The 20011-nt window shown below is 44.9% G+C and overlaps 1 protein-coding gene and 1 long non-coding RNA gene across 5 annotated transcripts in view; one reads left to right on the plus strand and one right to left on the minus strand.

The window, feature by feature from the left end:
- RNF149 (ring finger protein 149) overlaps positions 1 to 1086 on the minus strand; it is a 38590-nt gene extending 37504 nt beyond the window's left edge. For 2 of the 4 annotated variants that reach the window (XM_080683463.1, XM_080683462.1), the window contains exon 1: positions 475 to 1086. In XM_080683463.1, coding sequence (XP_080539589.1) covers positions 475 to 934 — 460 coding nt within the window. In that variant the 5' untranslated portion in view covers positions 935 to 1086. The remainder of the gene's footprint in view (positions 1 to 474) is intronic. The other 2 variants (XM_080683465.1, XM_080683464.1) reach the window with 1 other exon arrangement.
- An 88-nt stretch (positions 1087 to 1174) lies between these two features.
- Positions 1175 to 10069, plus strand: LOC308257407. Its single transcript, XR_013961582.1, has 3 exons — positions 1175 to 1394; positions 4410 to 4494; positions 9444 to 10069. It is a non-coding gene; the product is annotated as an uncharacterized lncRNA (long non-coding RNA).
- The last annotated feature ends 9942 nt before the right edge of the window (positions 10070 to 20011 follow it).

Below are 20011 nucleotides of genomic sequence, written 5' to 3' on the forward strand. Positions count from 1 at the left end.
TAACCTTACATTTAGTGAGACAACATACCCAAACTTAAATCCAGGCTTTTTGGCTCAGAGGTAAGTCCGATTTTCCGGCTCAGTTGAGAATGCTCAGACATGTTTTCAGAAAGTCAAGAAACCGGTGCTACCAAGCACCCTTTACTCTGGGGAAGGGACAGCCAGCCCTTCAGTGACCTGGGGGAAGCTCAGGTTCCTGCCCCACCCGACTCTGGGGGACGCCGAGTGGAAAGGGACCCACGATAAGCAATCATGAGACTATCCAGATTAGAATCACACTCCTCCCCCTGTGGATTTCAATTTCTTTCGCCCCCCTCCCCCACGGCCCTCGGAAAAGGGCCCAAGGCGAAGGTATAATCTGTGGGTAGGCTGGCGTCCCTCCTAACAGCACCCCAGGGGGGTCGCCCAGCAAATCCAGGGCTTCCCTGAGTCTGGGACCGACCCCCGCCCTGCTAGAGCGCCCAGCCCGCTCACCCGCGTGGGACATGGGCCCGGTGAGGTTCCCGTGGCGCTCCTCGTTATAGATCACCACAGCCGAGGCGTTCCTCTGCGCCGCCACCAACACCTTGTCCTTGAAGGTGCAGCCCCCACGCGCCACCAGGGCGACCCAGGGCGCGGCTCCGTGGCCGCCAGGCGGGGGTACCACGAAGTGTGTGTCCGGCGTGCAACCCTCAGGGTCGCCGTCCCCAGCGCGCGGGACGCCCACCAGGCCCAGCGCCCCCTCCTTGGGGGAGCTGTCGCCGAAGCGGCCGCTCTCCGAGACGCTACACACGGTCCTGTTCGTCTGCCGGTCCACGTACTGGAGGCTCACCACGGCCGAGTACCACTCGAGCGCCTGGCCCCCGGCCCCCGGCGCGCACAAGGCCAGCACCAGCAGCGCCAGCAGCGCCAGCGCACCGCGGACCGCGCCGCCAGCCTCGGGCCGCCGCGCCATGGACCCACCACCAGCGAGGAGGAGCGGCCGGGCGGGGCTCCCCCGGGCCTGCAGGAGCGCCAGCGTCGGAGGAAGCTGAGGAGCGAGGGCCGAGCGTCCGCCGCCAGCGGGAGAGCGCGAATGGTGGGCGGGCGCAGCGCACGCGCACCGGGTGTGGAGCAGAGGCGGGGGTAAGACGACAGGAGGGGGCGGGGCTACAGGAGGAGCGCAGGGGCCAGGTGACTGGAGGGGCGGGGCTATGGGGCAATGGGCGGAGCTATGGGGGCAATAGGAGGGGCTGCGTAGGGAGGGGCAATGGGCTGCGGGAGCCCCGGGTGACTCTCAGTGGCACGGTCCAAGAGCCCGAGGAGCCCGCGGACGAGGAGCTCACGCGGTAGCCCACGCCCTCGCTTGCGCCCAGGCGGCCGTAGCCACCGGTCAGCCTTGTGCAAGGGGACCCCCGGTGCCCCGGAAGCCACGGGTAAGTGACCGCCGAGAAACGGGAAGCTTCTCCGCGAGGCGTGGGAGCGGGATTGTGTAAAACCACTCAGCGGATGTTCATGAAGAATTTTTTTAAAACCATTTAATTTTTAATTTTTTTTATTGCTTTCAGAGAGGAAGGGAAAGGGGAGAGAGAGAAACATTGATGAGAGAGAATCATTGATCGGCCGCCTCCTACAGGCCCCCTACTGGGGATCAAGCCCACAGCCTGGGCATGTGCCCTTTACTGCAATGAACACGGGACCCTTCAGTCCGCAGGCCCATGTTCTACCCACTGAGCCAAACCAGTCAGGGCTATAAAATGTAGTTTTGAAGTAAGTGCATCAAACTTAAATTGTACAGTAATAAATAAATAAAAAAACAAAAGAACTAGTTTGGACATAAATAAACCTGCCCTGAAAACTTCTGCAGGAAAAGAAGTTGATTTTAACTCACCTCTCTCCTTTGTACAAGCTCCTATACTGGTCAAGTAGGTTGTTGCCACTCCCACCAGGTCTTTCTTTTGGGCCTTAAACCCTCTCACATTTTCTGTTTGTTATCAATCTGTCTTGGACTGTGTTTAAAAACTGTGCTCCAAAACGCAGCCTGGCCCACATCCCTAAGTTTCCCTGGAAGTTGAAATTTCATGTCCCTTTCGCATCAGGAAACTGGTTTAAAAGGCGGGAAGGACCGCATGCCTGGGAGAGGGAGGTAAGTAAGGCACAATGCTCCTGGAGAGTTGTGCTGTGGAGTTTCTCCCTTGCTAGTGGTAGTGGGGTTCTTAGGGCGCCGCTGGAATAAGGATTTCCGGAGGCCCCCAGAGGAGGATGATATGTGGTGGAAATCTTTATTTGAGTGGATTACATTCCTCCATTTGCAAAGTCCCGTTTCCCTTAAACTAGTCCTGGAAAGGGTGAAACTGGGGGTCAGCAGAGCTAAAAGCAATGCCAGTGTCCAGTTTCCGTTCCCTGGTGGAGCTGAGTCGGCAGGGCACCAGGCTAGTTGTAGTCCATTAGTACATGGCGTGTGGGGTCCACACAGCTGTGGGCCACAGGGGTGAGCGCAGGGCATGAGAGCCCCACATGCCAGGAGTCAGGCAGGAGCAGCGAGAGAGAAGGGCAGGAGCTACGCTTTGTTTCAGTTAGGAGCTTAAATACCAAATCTTCCTGTGCTTGCAGGGACCATGCCTGTACACCTACTCTGGCCAATGCCCTGTTCCCAGGGATGACTGACAGGCAAGCACCCTTCCCTGCCACCTAGACTGCACTGGGCATGCTTCTATTCAGTTTTCCCCAGGGTCTGTGGGGAACAGATTTGGAGAGTGTTAAACTGCAGCTTTTGGGCACAAATGGCTACCTGTATTGTCTGGCCTCCCCTTTGCTCCTTTCCTGTTAGCTAACTAACTAGGGGTCTGGTGCACGAAGATTCGTGCATGGGGGTGGGCTCCTCAGCCCGACCTGCACCCTCTCCAATCTGGGAGCCCTCAGGGGAGCCCTCTCCAAGCTGGGAGTTTCTGTCTGTCTTTGCAATCATATGAGCGAATTGTCTGAGACCCCAACCCAGTTTGGTTTGTTGCTCACAGAATAATAGAGGCATTTTTTTTCTTTGCTTTATTGGTAGAGATTTCCTGGAAGTTTTAGGATATCTTCCCTTTAATTTTTCCTAAACACTCTGATTTTACTTATGTCTCTTATCTTTGCTTTCCCTCCATCCCCCACCGCAACAGTAACCTGCTCCAGGCTCACTTTGCTCTAGTGTCTAGGACAGTGGTCGTCAAACTGATTAGTCAACAGAGCCAAGTATCAACAGTACAACGATTGAAATTTCTTTTGAGAGCCAAGTTTTTTTAACTTAAACTTCTTCTAACGCCACTTCTTCAAAATAGACTCACCCAGGCCGTGGTATTTTGTGGAAGAGCCACACTCAAGGGGCCAAAGAGCTGCATCTGGCTCGCGAGCTGCAGTTTGCCAACCACTGGTCTAGGAGATCCGTATGCCACCAGAACTACGATTCCCAGCATTCCTGGTGCTCCCCACACTCTTGGTTTTCCCTTCCTGCTCTGTCTTCCTCCCATGGCCACCCACTCTGCCAAGTCCTCCAAGCTGCCAGCTCTTCCTCTCTGCTCTCTGTCTGGTGGCTTGGGAGGCCAAGTTCCCCAAGCCACTCCACTCTCCACCGGCTCTCCAGCTCTGCTCTCTGCCCAGCGCCTGTGTATGCAAATTAACCCACCATCTTTGTCAGGTTAATTTGCATACTCACTCCTGATTGGCTGGTGAGCATAGTGGAGGTACAATCAATTTACAGTTTCTCTTTTATTATATAGGATAGCTGGGTAAGTACAATGGTATTACTAGGACCCCCCTGCTATGTTTCAGCAAAACAAAATACTTGTAGTTCCCAGAGCAAGCCTTGCAGTTCCATGCTATGCTTTACAAATTCCTTCTCTACTTCATGAAATCCTGCTCCTGGCTCTTGTCCTGGCAAATACCGACTTAACTCTTCAAGTTTTGTGGGTTTTTTCCCCCCAAAATTTCCTTTATTGATTGATTTTTAGAGAGAGAAGAAGGTAGAGAAAGAGAGAGGGGAGGAGAGAGAGAAAAAGAGAGAGAGAGAGAGAGAGAGAGAGAGAGAGAGAGAGATTGATTTGTTATTCCACTTATCCTGCATTCACTGGTGGATCAAACCCACATCCTTGATGAATGGGGACAATGCTCTAATCAGCTGAGCTACCCAGCCAGGGCAGTCTTCAAGTTTTAACTCAAAACTTATTTCTTCTGTGAGACCTTCCTTGGTTCCTAAAGGCAAGCTTCGATGCTCCTCCTATTTCCATGTTGCTTGTGTAGGTCATGCTCACACATTCAAGTTGTATTGCTTTCCAATACAGCCTTTAGCCTTTTTATAATGCTGAGTTTCCTGAGGGTCAGGATTTTGTCTTTGCTGTTTTCATGAATCTCCTTCAGCTAGCAGAGTGTCAGGTGTGCCTAAAACTTGTAAAATGCTCTTTTGACTGTTTCAGAGTCAAGGACTCATGGTTGTTGACAGGCATGTTGTTCAGTGAAGACCAACAGGCGAATAGGAAGACCAACCGTGAAGACCAACAGGTGAGCAGTTGTTGAGCCCCTAGGCCCACCCCAGTCCTTGGTTTTTATTTTTCATGACCAGTTTCAGGCCTCAGCTGGTTCCCCACTGATTCAAACCGGCCAGCTTTCCTCACCGATACTAGCTGCCAAGTGTGCTCAGCCTCTTCAATTCCCTCCCTTCTGTCCCAGAAGCCAAGCTGGCAGCCTCAGCCCACCACTCTCTGTGCTGGGAGTGGGGGGACAGGGTAGGCAGGCATCATTATCTTTCTTTTAATTGTATTATAATGAAAAAATATCAACTGTTTCTAAAAGTATAATGAAGCTCTATGCACTTATAACTTAGATTCAGCAATGATCAGTTCACGGCTAATTTCATTTGTAGTGCACGCCCAGTCACTTCCACTTGACACTATTAGATATTATTTTGAAGGAAATCCCAGATATTGAGGGGAAGCAGTTTGCCATCCCAAAATATGCCTTTGAGGAATATTGATTATTTTAAGGTGGTTATTTTTAAGATAAAAAAGACTTAGAAACTTTGCCCTCTCCCCCTTCCCTCCCTAAAGGAATTCAGATAGAAAGACCTGCTTCAGGAAGAGAGCCTTAGCATATTCACCTTACCACGTAAGAATTAAGCATGGCAGACAGGGAGGACCCAAGTCATTCTTATTAGAACCCCCTCTGTATCCTGTTGTTTCTGGGGGGCCTGGAAAGAATGTGTTTCCCTTCTCATTGACCTATGAATTACCTACTGTCCCTTTGAAATCCCAGACCCCTGCCTCCTTCTCCGTTGTCCAGATGGCATATAGATCTCAACTGCCCAGTGTGTCCTGGGTCTCATATGTACACACATAATGAAACAGGAATTTTGGACTGGATCGCACGGTGTTCCCTGGGCAGGATGGCTTTTTCCCAGCTCTTTGTCCATTGGAGTAGTGTTGTATCATAAATCATTGAATGAGATACAAGACACCTTAATGAACCAATTAATTAGGAGTCGTTTATTGCGCGAGGCCCAGAGGGAGGTGTCTCTTCCAAATCTCTAAGCACCACATACAGGAAGTCTCCCGTATTTATACTTTTTGAGCCTCTTTGCTTGCAGATATTACAAAGGGCTCTGTGTGAGTTATTGTTACAGACAGTTGTAATCTTGAATACATAATGAGTTAGTACTTGGCATAAGAATATGGGAATTATTATCAGTATTAGTCTATATTAGTCTGTTACATTGGATGGGTAGCTTGCAAGGTCAGACAGTTAAGTTTATCTTTTTCTATTATTTGAACTAAAAACAAAGTCATTTTATAGAATAAGAGACTGTCTTTAAAGTGACAGAGTTTACAGGACTAGGGACTATCTAACAATAGCAGAGAATTCAAACAGCAGGTTTTTTTCCTTTTTTCTTTTAATATATTTTATCGATTTTTTCACAGAGAGGAAGGGAGAGGGATAGAGAGTTAGAAACATCGATGAGAGAGAAACATCGATCAGCTGCCTCTTGCACACCCCCTACTGGGGATGTGCCCGCAACCAGGGTACATGCCCTTGACCGGAATCGAACCTGGGACCCTTGAGTCCACAGGCTGACGCTCTATCCACTGAGCCAAACCGGTTAGGGCCAAACAGCAGTTTTTTATACACGATGTAAGTTACTGTGCTTCAGTAGAAGAATGAAACCATGGATGGAAGATAGTATAGCAAAGGTGAAAATTTATTGAAGAACAAGTACAGACTCCCACGTGGGGAGGGGGAAAGAGTCCCACCAAGTCCCTTTTCCCTATCCTATCTAATAAAAGAGTAATATGCAAATTAACCATCAATCCGCTACACCCACCAGCCACGCCCACCAGCCAATCAGGAGCGAGTATGCAAATTAACCCAACCAAGATGGCTGCAGCCACGGAGAGAGCAGGAGGGAGCCTTGGGTTTCCCCGGTGATAGAGGAAGCCAAGCTTTCCGCACACCCTGGCTGGCCCACTCCAGGCTACAAAGTTTCAATTATAGAAGGTAAATAAATCCCAATGAAAATGGTGGCAGCCACAGAGCTGGAGAGAGCAGGAGGCTAGGGTTACCCCCGGCGATGGAGGAAGCCAAGCTTCTGAAGCCCTGGCCTGCCTTGGCCTCCGCTACAAAGTTTCAATTATAAAAGATAAATAAATCCCAACAGAAATGGCTGCTGCCATGGAGCTAGCAGAAGGCTTGGCTCTGCTCCAGGCTACAAAGTTTTAATTGTAGAAGATAAATAAACCCCAGATACCAGGGCCTCCTCTTGGGTCGCCAGTGGGTGTGGCCGGCCTGCAAACCACCACAGGCCCCTCGCCCAGGCCGCCCCACACCCCAAGGGAACCCCCACCCTGATCCGGGACACCCTTCAGGGCAAACCAGCTGGCCCCCACCCATGCACCAGGCCTCTATCCTATCTAATAAAAGTAATATGCAGATTGACCATCACTCCAACACACAAGATGGCTGCCCCCATGTGGTCAAAGATCCTGCCCCCATGTGGACACAAGATGGCCACCACAAGATGGCCAGCAGGGGAGGGCAGTTGGGAGGGACCAGGCCTGCAAGGGAGGGCAGTTGTGGGCGATCAGGCCAGCAGGGGAGGGCAGTTGGAAGGGATCAGGCCTGCAAGGGAGGACAGTTGGGGTGATCAAGCCTGCAGGGGAGGGCAGTTAGAGGTGACCAGGCCTGCAGGGGAGGGCAGTTAGGGGCAAGCAGGCTGGCAGGGGAGCAGTTAGGCATCAATCAGGCTGGCAGGGGAGTGGTTAGGCGGTGATCAGGCTAGCAGGCAGAAGTGGTTAGGGGCAATCAGGAAGGCAAGCAGGTGAGCAGTTGGGAGCCAGCAGTCCTGGATTGTGAGAGGGATGTCCAACTGCCCGTTTAGGCCCGATCCCACCAGGATTGGGCCTAAACGGGCAGTCGGACATCCCTCATGGGGTCCCAGATTGGAGAGGGTGCAGGCTGGGCTGAGGGACACCCTCCCCCCTCCCAGTGCACAAATTTCATGCACTGGGCCTCTAGTAGTTTATAAAGGCTGCAGATCTTTGTGCCTTGATATCCCTCTGATTGGTCACCATCCCCTTCTGATTTGGTCATTATAGCAACTCCTGAGCGCAAAGGTCGAACCTCACATGGGAACTTCACGTGGGACATGTGGTCTCTCCTCCCTCATTGTTCTATTCCCTCTGGGCTTTCTTCTTCCTTCCCTTTATTCTGTAAATGTGTACCTTTTGCTACTCCCAGCTCACTTCTCTTATGGAAATGTAACTTCTGCTGCTCCCTTGTCTTATGGAAATGTACTGTTTTGCAACTCTGTGGCCTTGTGTGTTTTTTCATGGACCCCTTAATTTTTAAAATTTCCTAAAGTTGCCTATTTCACCCCTAAAAACTCATATTTTACCCAAAAAAACTCCTTTCGATAATATATTTGGTGCCCTCGCCGGTTTTGCTCAGTGGATAGAACATCAGCCTGCAGATTGAAAAGTACCAGGTTTGGTTCTGGTCAAGGGCACATGCCCGGGTTGTGGGCTCAATCCCCAGTGGGGGGTGTGCTGGAGGCAGCCGATCAATGATTCTCTCTCATCATTGATGTTTCTATCTCTCTCTCCCTCTCCCTTCCTCTCTAAAATCAATAAAAATATATTTAATATATATATTTGGTAATTTTATCCTGTTAATCTGTCTCATGTTAATTTGATTACTAGTCCAGCCAGAAGAATTTAGAAAAGAAAACCATTTCTCTACCTATACAACATCATATCATCTTACCTTTAAACATTTTAATGTTCAAAAGCAAAACATAATCACGATATCACAATTTTTAAAAAGCAAAAACATAATCACACAAAAAATTCGTCCATAGCTCTGTTGCTGATGGAAATGGGGTCTTTTCATGGAGTTGTAAGAAAAGCATTTCTGGGACCCACACATGGGAGAATAAGGTTTAGTGATAAGATTCGTTGGGATTGAAATAAATGTCCCCAGGTCTCAGCTGTCTGTCCTGCTCTGGAAAAAGTCCAGCCTCCTTGTCATCAGGCCCAGAAACTCTGTGCCATGGGCTCAGTGCAATTCAGTCCCTGGCCCCATCCGGCTGGCTTAGGCTGGCACGTGGGCTGCACTGTGCCTAGGCACCATTGGGGCCCATGTGGTCTGCTGTGGGTCCCAGGTGGCTGCTTTAAGCTTGGGAAGGACTAGGCGCTTTTAAATATACATACATTATATATATATATATATATATATATATTAATTTCAGAGAGGAAGGGAGAGGGAGAGAGAGAGAGAGAAACATCAGTGATGAGAGAGAATCATGGATCAGCTGCCTTCTGCTTGTCCCTTCCTGGGGATCGAGCCTGCGACCAGGCTTGTGCCCTGACCTGAATCCAACGGTGACCTCCTGGTTCCTAGGTCAATGCTCCACCCCTGAGCCATGCCTACCGGGCAGGGCAGGACGAGGTGCTTTTTGAAACCAGCCAATCAATTTCCTAGGCCTGCAGGGGCTTGCTGCATTGGGTCCTTCCCCTAACCAATCCATGTCCTAGATCTTCTGGGCTCTGTGTCCCCTTATCCAATCTCATCCTGCATAATTTCCCCCTTTCTGTATTTGGCTGATATTTTGGCTGATGGTAGTTCAGCATATTCTTCTGTTCCCTGTATTTTCTCAGAACTGGTAGTTAGGATGAGATCTGATCTGATACAGCTTAGATTTTTGGCAAGAACACCTCATAGGTGGTGCTGGGCACTTCCATCTGAGAGCACATTATGTTGGGTGCCTTTCTGTTTTGTAATGTTAGTGGCCACTGATGGTCATTACCTAAATCTATTATTTTTTAAGGATTTGCAAAGTAGTGATATTCTAATTCTATCATTCCTTCTTCATTTATGAGCTGGAATACTGTAAAAAGAAATTACCCCTCAACCAATAGAAGTGCAAGTTTAAATGTTTAATTCTTTTATTTCTCCATTTTCAGAATAATGAATCCCCAACTCCCTCCAAAGATCCAATTCCTTGATGTTATTCTTGAAGTTCACATTCTGCCACCGATGGGCTTCTTAGATGTCTTCCTTGCTTTCTGAAGTTGGCTGACCAGCAGCCATTTCTATCGGGAATCTTCTTCTTTTTAAAATAAAATGCTTTTTTAAAGGCTACAATCTGTGCCCTGGCTTTGTAAAACTAACTAACTAAATAAATAAAAATATATCTAATACATGTTCATTGTAAAAGTAAAAGGATCCACAAGATATAGATAAATTGAAAAAAATAAAAATATCGTAATTATACCAGAGAAATACTATCAAATTTTGGTAAACCACATTCTAGTCTTATTTCTATGACCCTGTAAATATTTGTTTAAATGACAAAATACAATGCATATTGTTTGTTTAATTTGCCTTTTAAAAACTCAGTCAAGTCTCATGAACATTTTTTCTATACCATGAATATACTTCTCCACTACCATTTAAATGGCTACATGGTATTTCAGCATTCGAAAGCAGCACTGTTTCCAAAACCAAAATTAATTCCTGGTTTTGGACAATTAAGTTGTTTCTTATTTTTCATATTATAAATAAAACCAGATTTTTTTGTTTATAATTTATAATGTATTATAATTTATATATTATAAATTTTTCTGCTTATCATTTATAATAATACTAGAGGCCCGGTGCATGAAATTCGTGCACAGGAGGGGTTCCCTCAGCCCAGCCTGCACCCTCTGCAATCGGACATCCCACTCGCAATCTGGGACCGCTGGGTCCTCATCGCTCCCCTGCCTGCCTGCCTGATCACCCCTAACACTCTGCATGCCTGCCTGATTGCCCTTCATCCCTCTGCCTGCCTGCCTGATAGCCCCTAACCTCTCTGCCTGCCATCCTGGTCGCCCCTAACTGCGCTCCCCTGCTGGCTAATTCGCCCCCAACAGCCCTCCCCTGCTGGCCTGGTTGCTCCCAACTGCCCTCCCATGCTGGCCTGATTGCCCCTAATACCCTGCCGGCCTGATCTCTCCCCCAACTCTCTCCCCTGCTGGCCTGATCGCCCCTAACTGCATCTGCCTCGGCCCCCACCACCATGGCTTTGTCCAGAAGGAAGTTGGACGTCTGGAAGATAGCCGGTTGACCCGGTCTAATTAGTATATTACTCTTAGTATAGATAGATTGTATAGGATAGGATTGCTTGATTGGGGGGAAAAGCCTTTTTCAGCAGGAGGAGATGCTCTTGGCAGACAAAAATGCATAATTCCTATATCTGGACTGATAGCCAGCCATATGCACTATACTGCCAAACCAGTCATTAAAAAATTGAACTGCTTTCTTATACCTTACACCAAACAGCTGTTGTTCTTAAAACTCCTCCTCAGCCCCCACCTTAGGTTCTGCCTTTGCAGTTCACCCAGATTAGGTTCTGATTGATCAGTTTCTATGCCAGTCAGCATCAAAAGCTCCGCCTCCTAGGCAGCCATTGGCTCCTTGCAGTTCACCCAGATTTGGTTCTGATTGGTCAGTTTCTATGCCAGTCAGCATCTCCGGGCCTATCTCCAGGCCTGATCTGCAGCCTCCACGGCAGCTGAGGATCAGGACCTGTCTCTCTCTTTCTCTGGGCCTCACCAGCAGCCGAGGTGGCTGCGGATCAGGCCCTGCCTCTCTCTCTGGGCCTCTCTCTGGGCCTGATTTGCAGCCACCGCGGCAGCGGCGAGCTCATTAGGCCTCTGGCCTGGCCCTGGGCCAGAGGCTAATGACCTTGCCCCACCCACCCCCCACTGCACCATCTGCCTGCTGGCTGCCAGCCTTGCTGTGATAGGAGCCTGTGGGCCGCGAGGGAGGGGCCAAGAGATACTCCATGCACTTCCTGGTGACCAGTCATCCATCTGGTCGTTTAGGTCATGACGGCCCCTGGCCTTTTATAATGTAGATTTTAAATTTATAGTACTTATCAATGAAAAATTGCACAATAATTTAATTCTTCTCCCATAGAATCAGTTCCTAAAATTGAAATTGCTGGACCTAAAAATGGGCCCATTAAACAAATTCTTACAGGGCTGGTGTTGCTCAGTAGTTGAGTGTCAGCCCATGAACCGAGAGGTCATGGGTTTGATTCCCAATCAGGGTTTTGGTCTCGATCCACTGGGGATAGAGGAAGGAGGAAGCCAACTGATGTTTCTATCTCTCTATTCCTCTCTCTTCCTCTCTCTCTAAAATCAATACAAACATATTAAAAAACAACACCAATTCTTTTTAGTATAATACATCCTGATGATTTAAAGTTCAAGGGTACAGCTCTGACTGGTTTGGTTCAGTGGATAGAGCATCGGCCTGTAAAAATCAACAAAATATATTAAAAAAAATAATAAAGTTCAAGGGTACAAATATAGTATACTCTTTGCAACCCTTGTCCCAGCTACCCCATACTGAGGCAACCAATCAGTTTCTTGTAGATTATTCCAATATGATTACTTTTATAATTATACAACAAATTAATTTATGTATTTACTTTTTATCCTTCTTTCTTCCCCAAAGGGTAGAATATTATAAACTGCATTGCACCTTGCATTTTCACGTATTTATTTGTTGAAGGTCTTTGCATAATGGCTCACAAAGAGCAGCCTTTGTTAGGCTGTATAGTGCCTCATGAATGTTCCATCATCTATTTAACCAGTCCCAGCTAATGGGCATTCAGCTTATCATTATCAATCTTCTGCCATTACCAACAATTTTGCAACAAATAACCTTGCACCTCTGCCCCTTTACACAATAGATTTTTAGAAGCAGAATTGGTGGGCACAAGGGTTGGTGCAGTTGTACTTTGGTAGATAGTGCCAAAATACTCCCCCAAAGAAGTTTTACCTGCTTCCACTCCACTAGTGGCACCCAGCAGGGGGATGCCAATGCGGCGTGTTAGCAAACGTTAGGCCTCTGCCAGTTACTGGCAGATAGCATCCAAGTGGCTTTATTTGGTGTGCATCTCTTTATTGCTTTTTATTCTGATTGACCTCCAGTCCCTTTTGATTTTGCTGTTCATCATTACTTGGAACCAGATGAGGAATTTAAAGAAATAACAAAGATGGGGTTATTATATACGGAAATAATATTTTGTTACCTGTTCTTGATAATTGTTAAATTACTAGTTCTCAGCTGGCTGTTCCTTTGAATCTTCTGTTTTTTTTTTTGTTTTGTTTTGTTTTGTTTTTTTTAAACAGCAAGGCTGAAACCACTGTGTGTGATACACAATGTGGATACATGACATTATGCATTCGCCAAAACCACAGACCTGTACAACAGTGAACGCTGATGTAAACGATGGGCTTTAGTTAATAATAACCTCCCAATGTTCACCAATTCCTGAGTGGCCAGCAGTTGTAACAAGTACACCACACCAATGCACTATTAATAGGAGAGAGGAGGTGGAGTGTGGAAGGGAGTATATGGGAATGCTTTGTACTTTCTGTTCATTCTGTCTGTAAATATAAAATTGCCCTAAGAAATAAAGTCTAGCCGAAACCGGTTTGGCTCAGTGGATAGAGCGTCGGCCTGCGGACTGAAGGGTCCCTGGTTCAATTCCGGTCAAGGGCATGTACCTTGGTTGCGGGCACATCCCCAGTGGGAGGTGTGCAGGAGGCAGCTGATCGATGTTTCTCTCTCATCGATGTTTCTAGCTCTCTATCCCTCTCCCTTCCTCTCTTTAAAATATCAATAAAATATATTTAAAAAAGAAAAAAGAAATAAAGTCTATTGATTAAAAACAAAAGCCAAAAAACCAGGACAAGCCCCAGCCGCTTGCCCTAGATGTTCTGATAAGGTGCCTGGAGTGGAGCCAGGACTGGGTATTCTTTGAAAGGAGCTCAGGTGCTTCACGTGAGCACGTGGGGTTGAGCCACTGCCTTACTATGGGCGTTGGAGCCTCAACCTGCTTTTAACCCAGGGCCCCAGACTAGTCATGCCTGACTCCCTGAGGCACACCGGGGGCATTACAGGGTGACAGAGAGGCCCCTGTTGGCTGTCAGGCGAGGCAGCCTTAGTGTGAGCAGATGGATAATAGCTCAACCCTGGTCTGTGCCCAGAGCACCTCGGAGGGGCATCTGGGAATCTTCCTTCTTGCCAGCACATCCGGTCCAGGCAAGCAGGGAGGGTGGCCACAGGTGGCTGTATGGTTCTCAAAGGGCCATCACCTGGAATTTATTGGAAATACAAATTCTTGGGCTCACCCCAGACCTACTGAACCCTAACCTGGGGCAAGGGTGGAGGGAGGAGGCCCGCAGTCCCTGAACAAGCCCTCAGGAGTTTCCGATGCACACTGCCTTGGAGGACCACGGACTAATTTCCTAAACATGATGTTTTCTTATACTTGGATTTTGACCTTGTCCCTTGAGAAATGATAAACTCTAGTGTTATGCTTATACAGGGGTGGGCAAAAATAGGTTTACCATTGTACTACAAATACATAATACCAGAATAAATATTACAAAAATACACTCTGTAAACCTACTTTTGCCCACCCCTGTACATGAATTCACTGTTTATGTCTTGATTATTTTGCTTTCATGCTTGAGCTTTGCTAGTTTCTCTTCCTTCATTTCTTGAAATAATGTTGAGACTTTGCTTAGCTGTCGGTATTTCAGAGGTTTAGATATTGGTTGTGAATGCATGAGGCACTATTTTGAAAGGACAAATGAACTTGCCTCTATTTGTCAGACAGTTTATAACAGCACTGCCATTGAAGCCATTTTCTTTGGGTATTTTTTTAAGGCAAAGATTAAATGTCATTTGAGGAACGGAAAATAATATTATGTACAAACTTGGGAACGGAAATAATATTATATACTTTAAAATCGCTCTTACTGATTTCAAAATTCTTACTTATTATCACACTATTGTGGGATCCCTTGTGGAATGAGGGGACAGGCGGCGTATCGCGTATCGCTGCTTTGTGGACAACTACCGCCCGCACAGCAAGGAAACTGCCATCTCTAAGCGCACGGTGAAATGAAGGCAGGGCTGCACTTTCCAAAAACCTCTTGGCTTTTGTCTCCCGGGATAAGGCTATGTTACCTGAACCCTGGGCAACGCAAACAGCACAGGGCCCTCAAATCTACCTGCTCACGAAGAACTGTCTGCCACTGATGTCTGCCACTCATGGGTTTGGTACTAGTTTTCAAATGTATGTAAAGGTTATGATATATTTTTTTAAATAAATCTTTATTCAGAATATTACAATTGTTTCTCCTTTTTCCCCCCATAGCTCCCCTCCACCCGGTTCCCACCCCACCTTCTGCCTTTACCTCCCCCCCACTGTCCTCATCCATGGGTGTATGATTTTTGTCCAGTCTCTTCCTGAACCCCCCATACCCCTTTCCCCCTGAGAATTATCAGTCCACTCCCTTTCTATGCCCCTGATTCTATTATATTCACCAGATTATTCTGTTCCTCAAGTTTTTAATTCACTTGATTTTTAGGTTCACTTGTTGATAGATATGTATTTGTTGTTCATAATTTTTATGTTTACTTTTTTCTTCTTCCTCTTTTTTTTTATTTTAAAAGGTTCTTTGCTTTTATTTTATTTTTTTTTTAAGATTGTACATCCTTTCTTTTTTTTTTTTTCAAATTTTTATTAAGGTATTATATGTGTACATATCTTACCATTGCCCCCCCCACCCCACTCCCATACCTGCCCTCACCCCCCAATGTTTTGCATCCGTTGGTTACTCTTATATGCATGCATACAAGTCCTTCAGTTGATCTCTTATTTCCCCCACCTCTCCCTAACCTTACCGCTGTAATTAGACACTCTGTTTGATGCTTTACTGCCTCTGTAACTATCTTTTGGTTCATCAGTTTATAATGTTTTTCATTATCCCTAAATGAGTGAGATCATGTGGTATTTTTCTTTCATTGACTGGCTTATTTCACTTAGCATAATGTTCTCTAATTCCATCCAGGTGTCTACAAATGGTAGTAATTCCTTCTTTTTTATGGCAGCATAGTATTCCATTGTGTAGATGTACCATAGTTTTCTGATCCAGTCATCTGCTGACGGGCACCTAGGCTGTTAACAAATCTTAGCTATTGTAAATTGTGCTGCTATGAACATAGGGGTGCATATATCCTTTCTGATTGGTGTTTCTGGTTTCCTAGGATATATTCCTAGGAGTGGGATTACTGGGTCAAATGGGAGTTCCATTTTCAGTTTTTTGAGGAAACTCCATACTGTTCTCCACAGTGGCTGCACCAGTCTGCATTCCCACCAGCAGTGCACGAGGGTTCTTTTTTCTCCGCATCCTCGCCAACACTTGTCGTTTGTTGATTTGTTGATGATAGCCATTCTGACAGGTGTGAGATGGTATCGCATTGTCGTTTTGATTTGCATCTCTTGGATAATTAGTGACTTTGAGCATGTTTTCATGTGTCTCTTGGCCTTCCTTCTGTCTTCTTTCGAAAAGATTCTATTTAGGTCCGTTGCCCATTTTTTTATTGGATCATTTATCTTCCTTTTATTAAGTTGTATAAGCTGCCTGTAGATGTTGGAAATTAAACCTTTATCAGTGATACCATTTGCAAATATGTTCTCCCATACAGTGGGGTTTCTTGCTGTTTTGTTGATGGTTTCTTTTGCTGTGCAAAAGCTTTTTATTTTGATGTAGTCCCATTTGTTTATTTTCTCTTTGGCTTCCATTGCCCTAGGGGCAGTATCACTGAAAAAGTTCTTTTGGCATATGTCTGAGATTTTGCTGCCTGTGGATTCCTCTAGTATTTTTATGGTTTCCCGTCTTATATTTAAGTCCTGTATCCATTTTGAGTTTATTTTTGTGTATGGTGTAAGTTGGTGATCTAGTTTCATTTTTTTTTGCATGTATCTGTCCAATTTTCCCAACACCATTTATTGAAGAGACTGTCTTGACTCCATTGTATGCTCATGCCTCCTTTGTCAAATATTAATTGCGCATATTGGTTTGGGTCGATATCTGGATTCTCTATTCTGTTCCATTGATCTATATGTCTGTTCTTGTGCCAGTACCAGGCTGTTTTGAGGACAGTGGCTTTGTAATACAGCTTGAAATCTGGTATTGAGATCCCTCCTACTTTATTCTTCTTTCTCAGGATTGCTGTGGCTATTCGGGGTCTTTTTTTATTCCAGATGAATTTTTGGAGAGTTCTTTCTAGGTCTGTGAAATATGCTGTTGGTATTTTAATGGGGAGTGCATTGAATCTATAGATTGCTTTGGGTAGTATGGACATTTTGATGATGTTGATTCTACCAATCCATGAACAGGGTATGTTCTTCCATCTGTTTACATCTTCCTCTATCTCTTTTTTCAGTGTCCTGTAGTTTTCCGCATATAGGTCTTTTACCTCCTTGGTTAGGTTTATTCCTAAGTATCTTAATTTTTTTGGTGCGATGGAAAATGGGATTGCTTTTTTAGTCTCTCTTTCTGTAAGTTCACTGTTGGTGTATAGAAATGCCATAGATTTCTTGGCGTTAATTTTGTATCCTGCTACCTTGCCGAATTCATTTATTAAGTCTGTTAGTTTTTTGATAGAGTCTTTCGGGTTTTTTATGTACAATATCATATCATCTGCAAATAAGGACAGTTTTACTTCTTCTTTTCCAATTTGGATGCCTTTTATTTCTTCTTCTTGTCTAATTGCAATGGCTAATACTTCCAGTACTATGTCAAACAGGAGTGGTGAGAGTGGGCATCCTTGTCTTGTTCCTGTTCTTAGGGGAAATGGTTTTAGTTTTTGCCCATTGAGTATGATGTTAGCTGTGGGTTTATCATATATAGCTTTTATTATGTTGAGGTATGATCCTTCTATTCCCACCTTGTTGAGAGTTTTTATCAAGAAAGGGTGTTGGATTTTGTCAAATGCTTTTTCTGCATCAATTGATATGACTATGTGATTTTTATCTGTCAATTTGTTTATGTGATGTATCACATTTATTGATTTTCGGATATTGAACCATCCTTGCATTCCTGGGATAAACCCTACTTGGTCATGGTGTATGATCTTTCTGATGTACTGCTGGATCCGATTTGCTAGAATTTTGTTGAGGATTTTGGCATCTACATTCATGAGGGATATTGGCCTGTAATTCTCTTTCATTGTGTTGTCTTTATCTGGTTTTGGTATTAGGGTGATGCTGGCTTCATAGAAGGAGCTTGGAAGTGTTCCTTCCTCTTGAATTTTTTGGAATAGTCTGAGGAGGATAGGTTTTAGTTCTTCCTTGAATGTTTGGTAAAACTCTCCTGTAAAGCCGTCTGGCCCCGGGCTTTTGTTTGCCGGAAGCTCTTTGATGACTGCTTCAATTTCTTCCATAGTTACTGGCATATTGAGCTGTTTAGATTCTTCCTGATTGAGTTTTGGAAGGTTATATTTTTCTAGGAATATGTCCATTTCCTCCAGGTTGTCCAGTTTGTTGGAATAGAGTTGTTCGTAGTATTTTTTAACAATCCTTTGTATTTCGGCGGGATCTGTTGTTATTTCACCTCTTTCATTTCTGATTTTTTTTATTTGGGTCCTCTCTCTTTGCTTCTTGGTGAGCCTGGCTAGAGTTTCATCAATCTTGTTTATCCTTTCAAAGAACCAGCTCTTGGTTTTGTTGATCTTTTGTATTGTTTCTTTGGTCTCTATGTCGTTTATCTGTGCTCTGATCTTTATTATTTCCTTCCTTCTGCTTACACTGGGCTTTTCTTGTTGCTCTTTTTCTAACTCTTTGAGTTGTTGGGTTAGGTAATTTATTACCCCTGTTTCTTGTTTTTTGCAGTAGGCTTGTAGAGCTATGAACTTCCCTCTCAGGACTGCTTTCGCTGTGTCCCATAGATTTTGGATTGTAGTGTTTTCATTGTCATTTGTTGTCATGATGTTTTTTATTTCTTCTTTGATCTCTCTGGTAACCCAGTCATGGTTTAATAGCATGCTGTTTAGTCTCCATGTGTTTGATTTCTTTGGGTTGTTTTTATTGTAGTTGATTTCCAGTTTTATGCCACTGTGGTCTGAGAAGATGCTTGATATGATTTCTATCTTCTTGAATTTGAAGAGACTTTGCCTATGTCCCAACATATGGTCTATCTTTGAAAATGACCCATGTGCACTTGAGAAGAATGTATATTCTGTGGCTTTGGGGTGAAATGTTCTGAAGATGTCAATTAATTCCATCTGGTCTAGTGAGTCATTTAGGATTGATGTTTCTTTGCTGATTTTTTGTTTAGAGGATTTGTCCAATGGTGATAGTGGGGTATTAAAGTCTCCTACTATGATTGTATTGCTGTCAATCTCTCCCTTGATATCCTCCAGGAGTTTTTTTTTATGTATTTGGGTGCTCCTGTATTGGGTGCATATATGTTTACCAGAGTTATTTCTTCTTGTTGGATTGCTCCCTTTAGTATTATGAAGTGGCCTTCCTTATCTCTTGTTATGTCCTTCAGTTTGAGATCTAATTTGTCAGATATAAGTATTGCTACCCCAGCTTTTTTTTCAGTTCCATTTGCCTGGAAAACCTTTTTCCATCCCTTCACCCTCAGTCTGTGTGCGTCTTTTTTTCTGAGGTGGGTTTCTTGTAGACAGCAGATATATGGGTCATGTTTTCTTATCCAATCCATTACCCTATGTCTTTTGATTGGGGCATTTAATCCATTTACATTTAAAGTTATTATTGATAGGTACTTATTTGTCGCCATTCCTATTCTTTACACCTGTGTTCCTTCTTTGCTTCCTATTTCATTTTTTTTTTTTTTTACAGCAGACCCTTTAGCATTTCTTGCATTGCTGGTTTGGTGGTAATAAATTCCCTTAGTCCTTTTTTGTCTGTGAAGCTCCTGATTTCACCTTCAATTTTGATTGACAGCCTTGCTGGGTACAGTATTCTTGGATTCAGACCCTTCCTTTGCATGACTTTGTATATTTCATTCCATTCCCTTCTGGCCTGATGAGTTTCTGTTGAGAAATCAGTTGCTAGTCTGATGGGGGTTCCTTTGTATGTAACTTTCTGTCTCTCTCTGGCCGCTTTTAAGATTCTTACTTTGTCGTTGGTGTTTGCCAATTTAATTATAATGTGCCTTGGCGTCGGTCTTTTGGGGTTCATTTTGCTTGGGACTCTGTGAGCTTCTTGGATTTGTGTGGGTTTTTTCTTCTCTATATCAGGGAAATTTTCTGTCATTATTTCTTCAAATAGGTTTTCTATTCCTTGCTCAGCTTCCTTTCCTTCTGGAACCCCTATTATGCGGATGTTGTTTTGTTTCGTGTTGTCCCAAAGTTCCCTTAGGCTCTCCTCCTGCCTTTTAATTTTTTTTTTCTAGAAGTTGCTCTACTTGGGTATTTTTTCCCATCTTGTCTTCTAGCTCACTGATGTGGTCCTCTGCTTCTTCTAGTCTACTCTTGATGCTTTCTATTGAGTTCTTTACAGCAGCGATGTCATTTTTCATTTCTTCTTGGTTCTTCTTCATTTCCTCTTGGTTCTTGCTCATATTGTCGAATTTGTCTTCCATTCTTTTCAGCCACCTTATGACCATTTCTCTGAATTCTTTTTCTGGAAGGTTGCTTGCCTCCATTT

The sequence above is a fragment of the Plecotus auritus genome (genome assembly GCF_963455305.1).
Source record: "Plecotus auritus genome assembly, chromosome: 8".
Classification (NCBI taxonomy): domain Eukaryota; kingdom Metazoa; phylum Chordata; class Mammalia; order Chiroptera; family Vespertilionidae; genus Plecotus; species Plecotus auritus.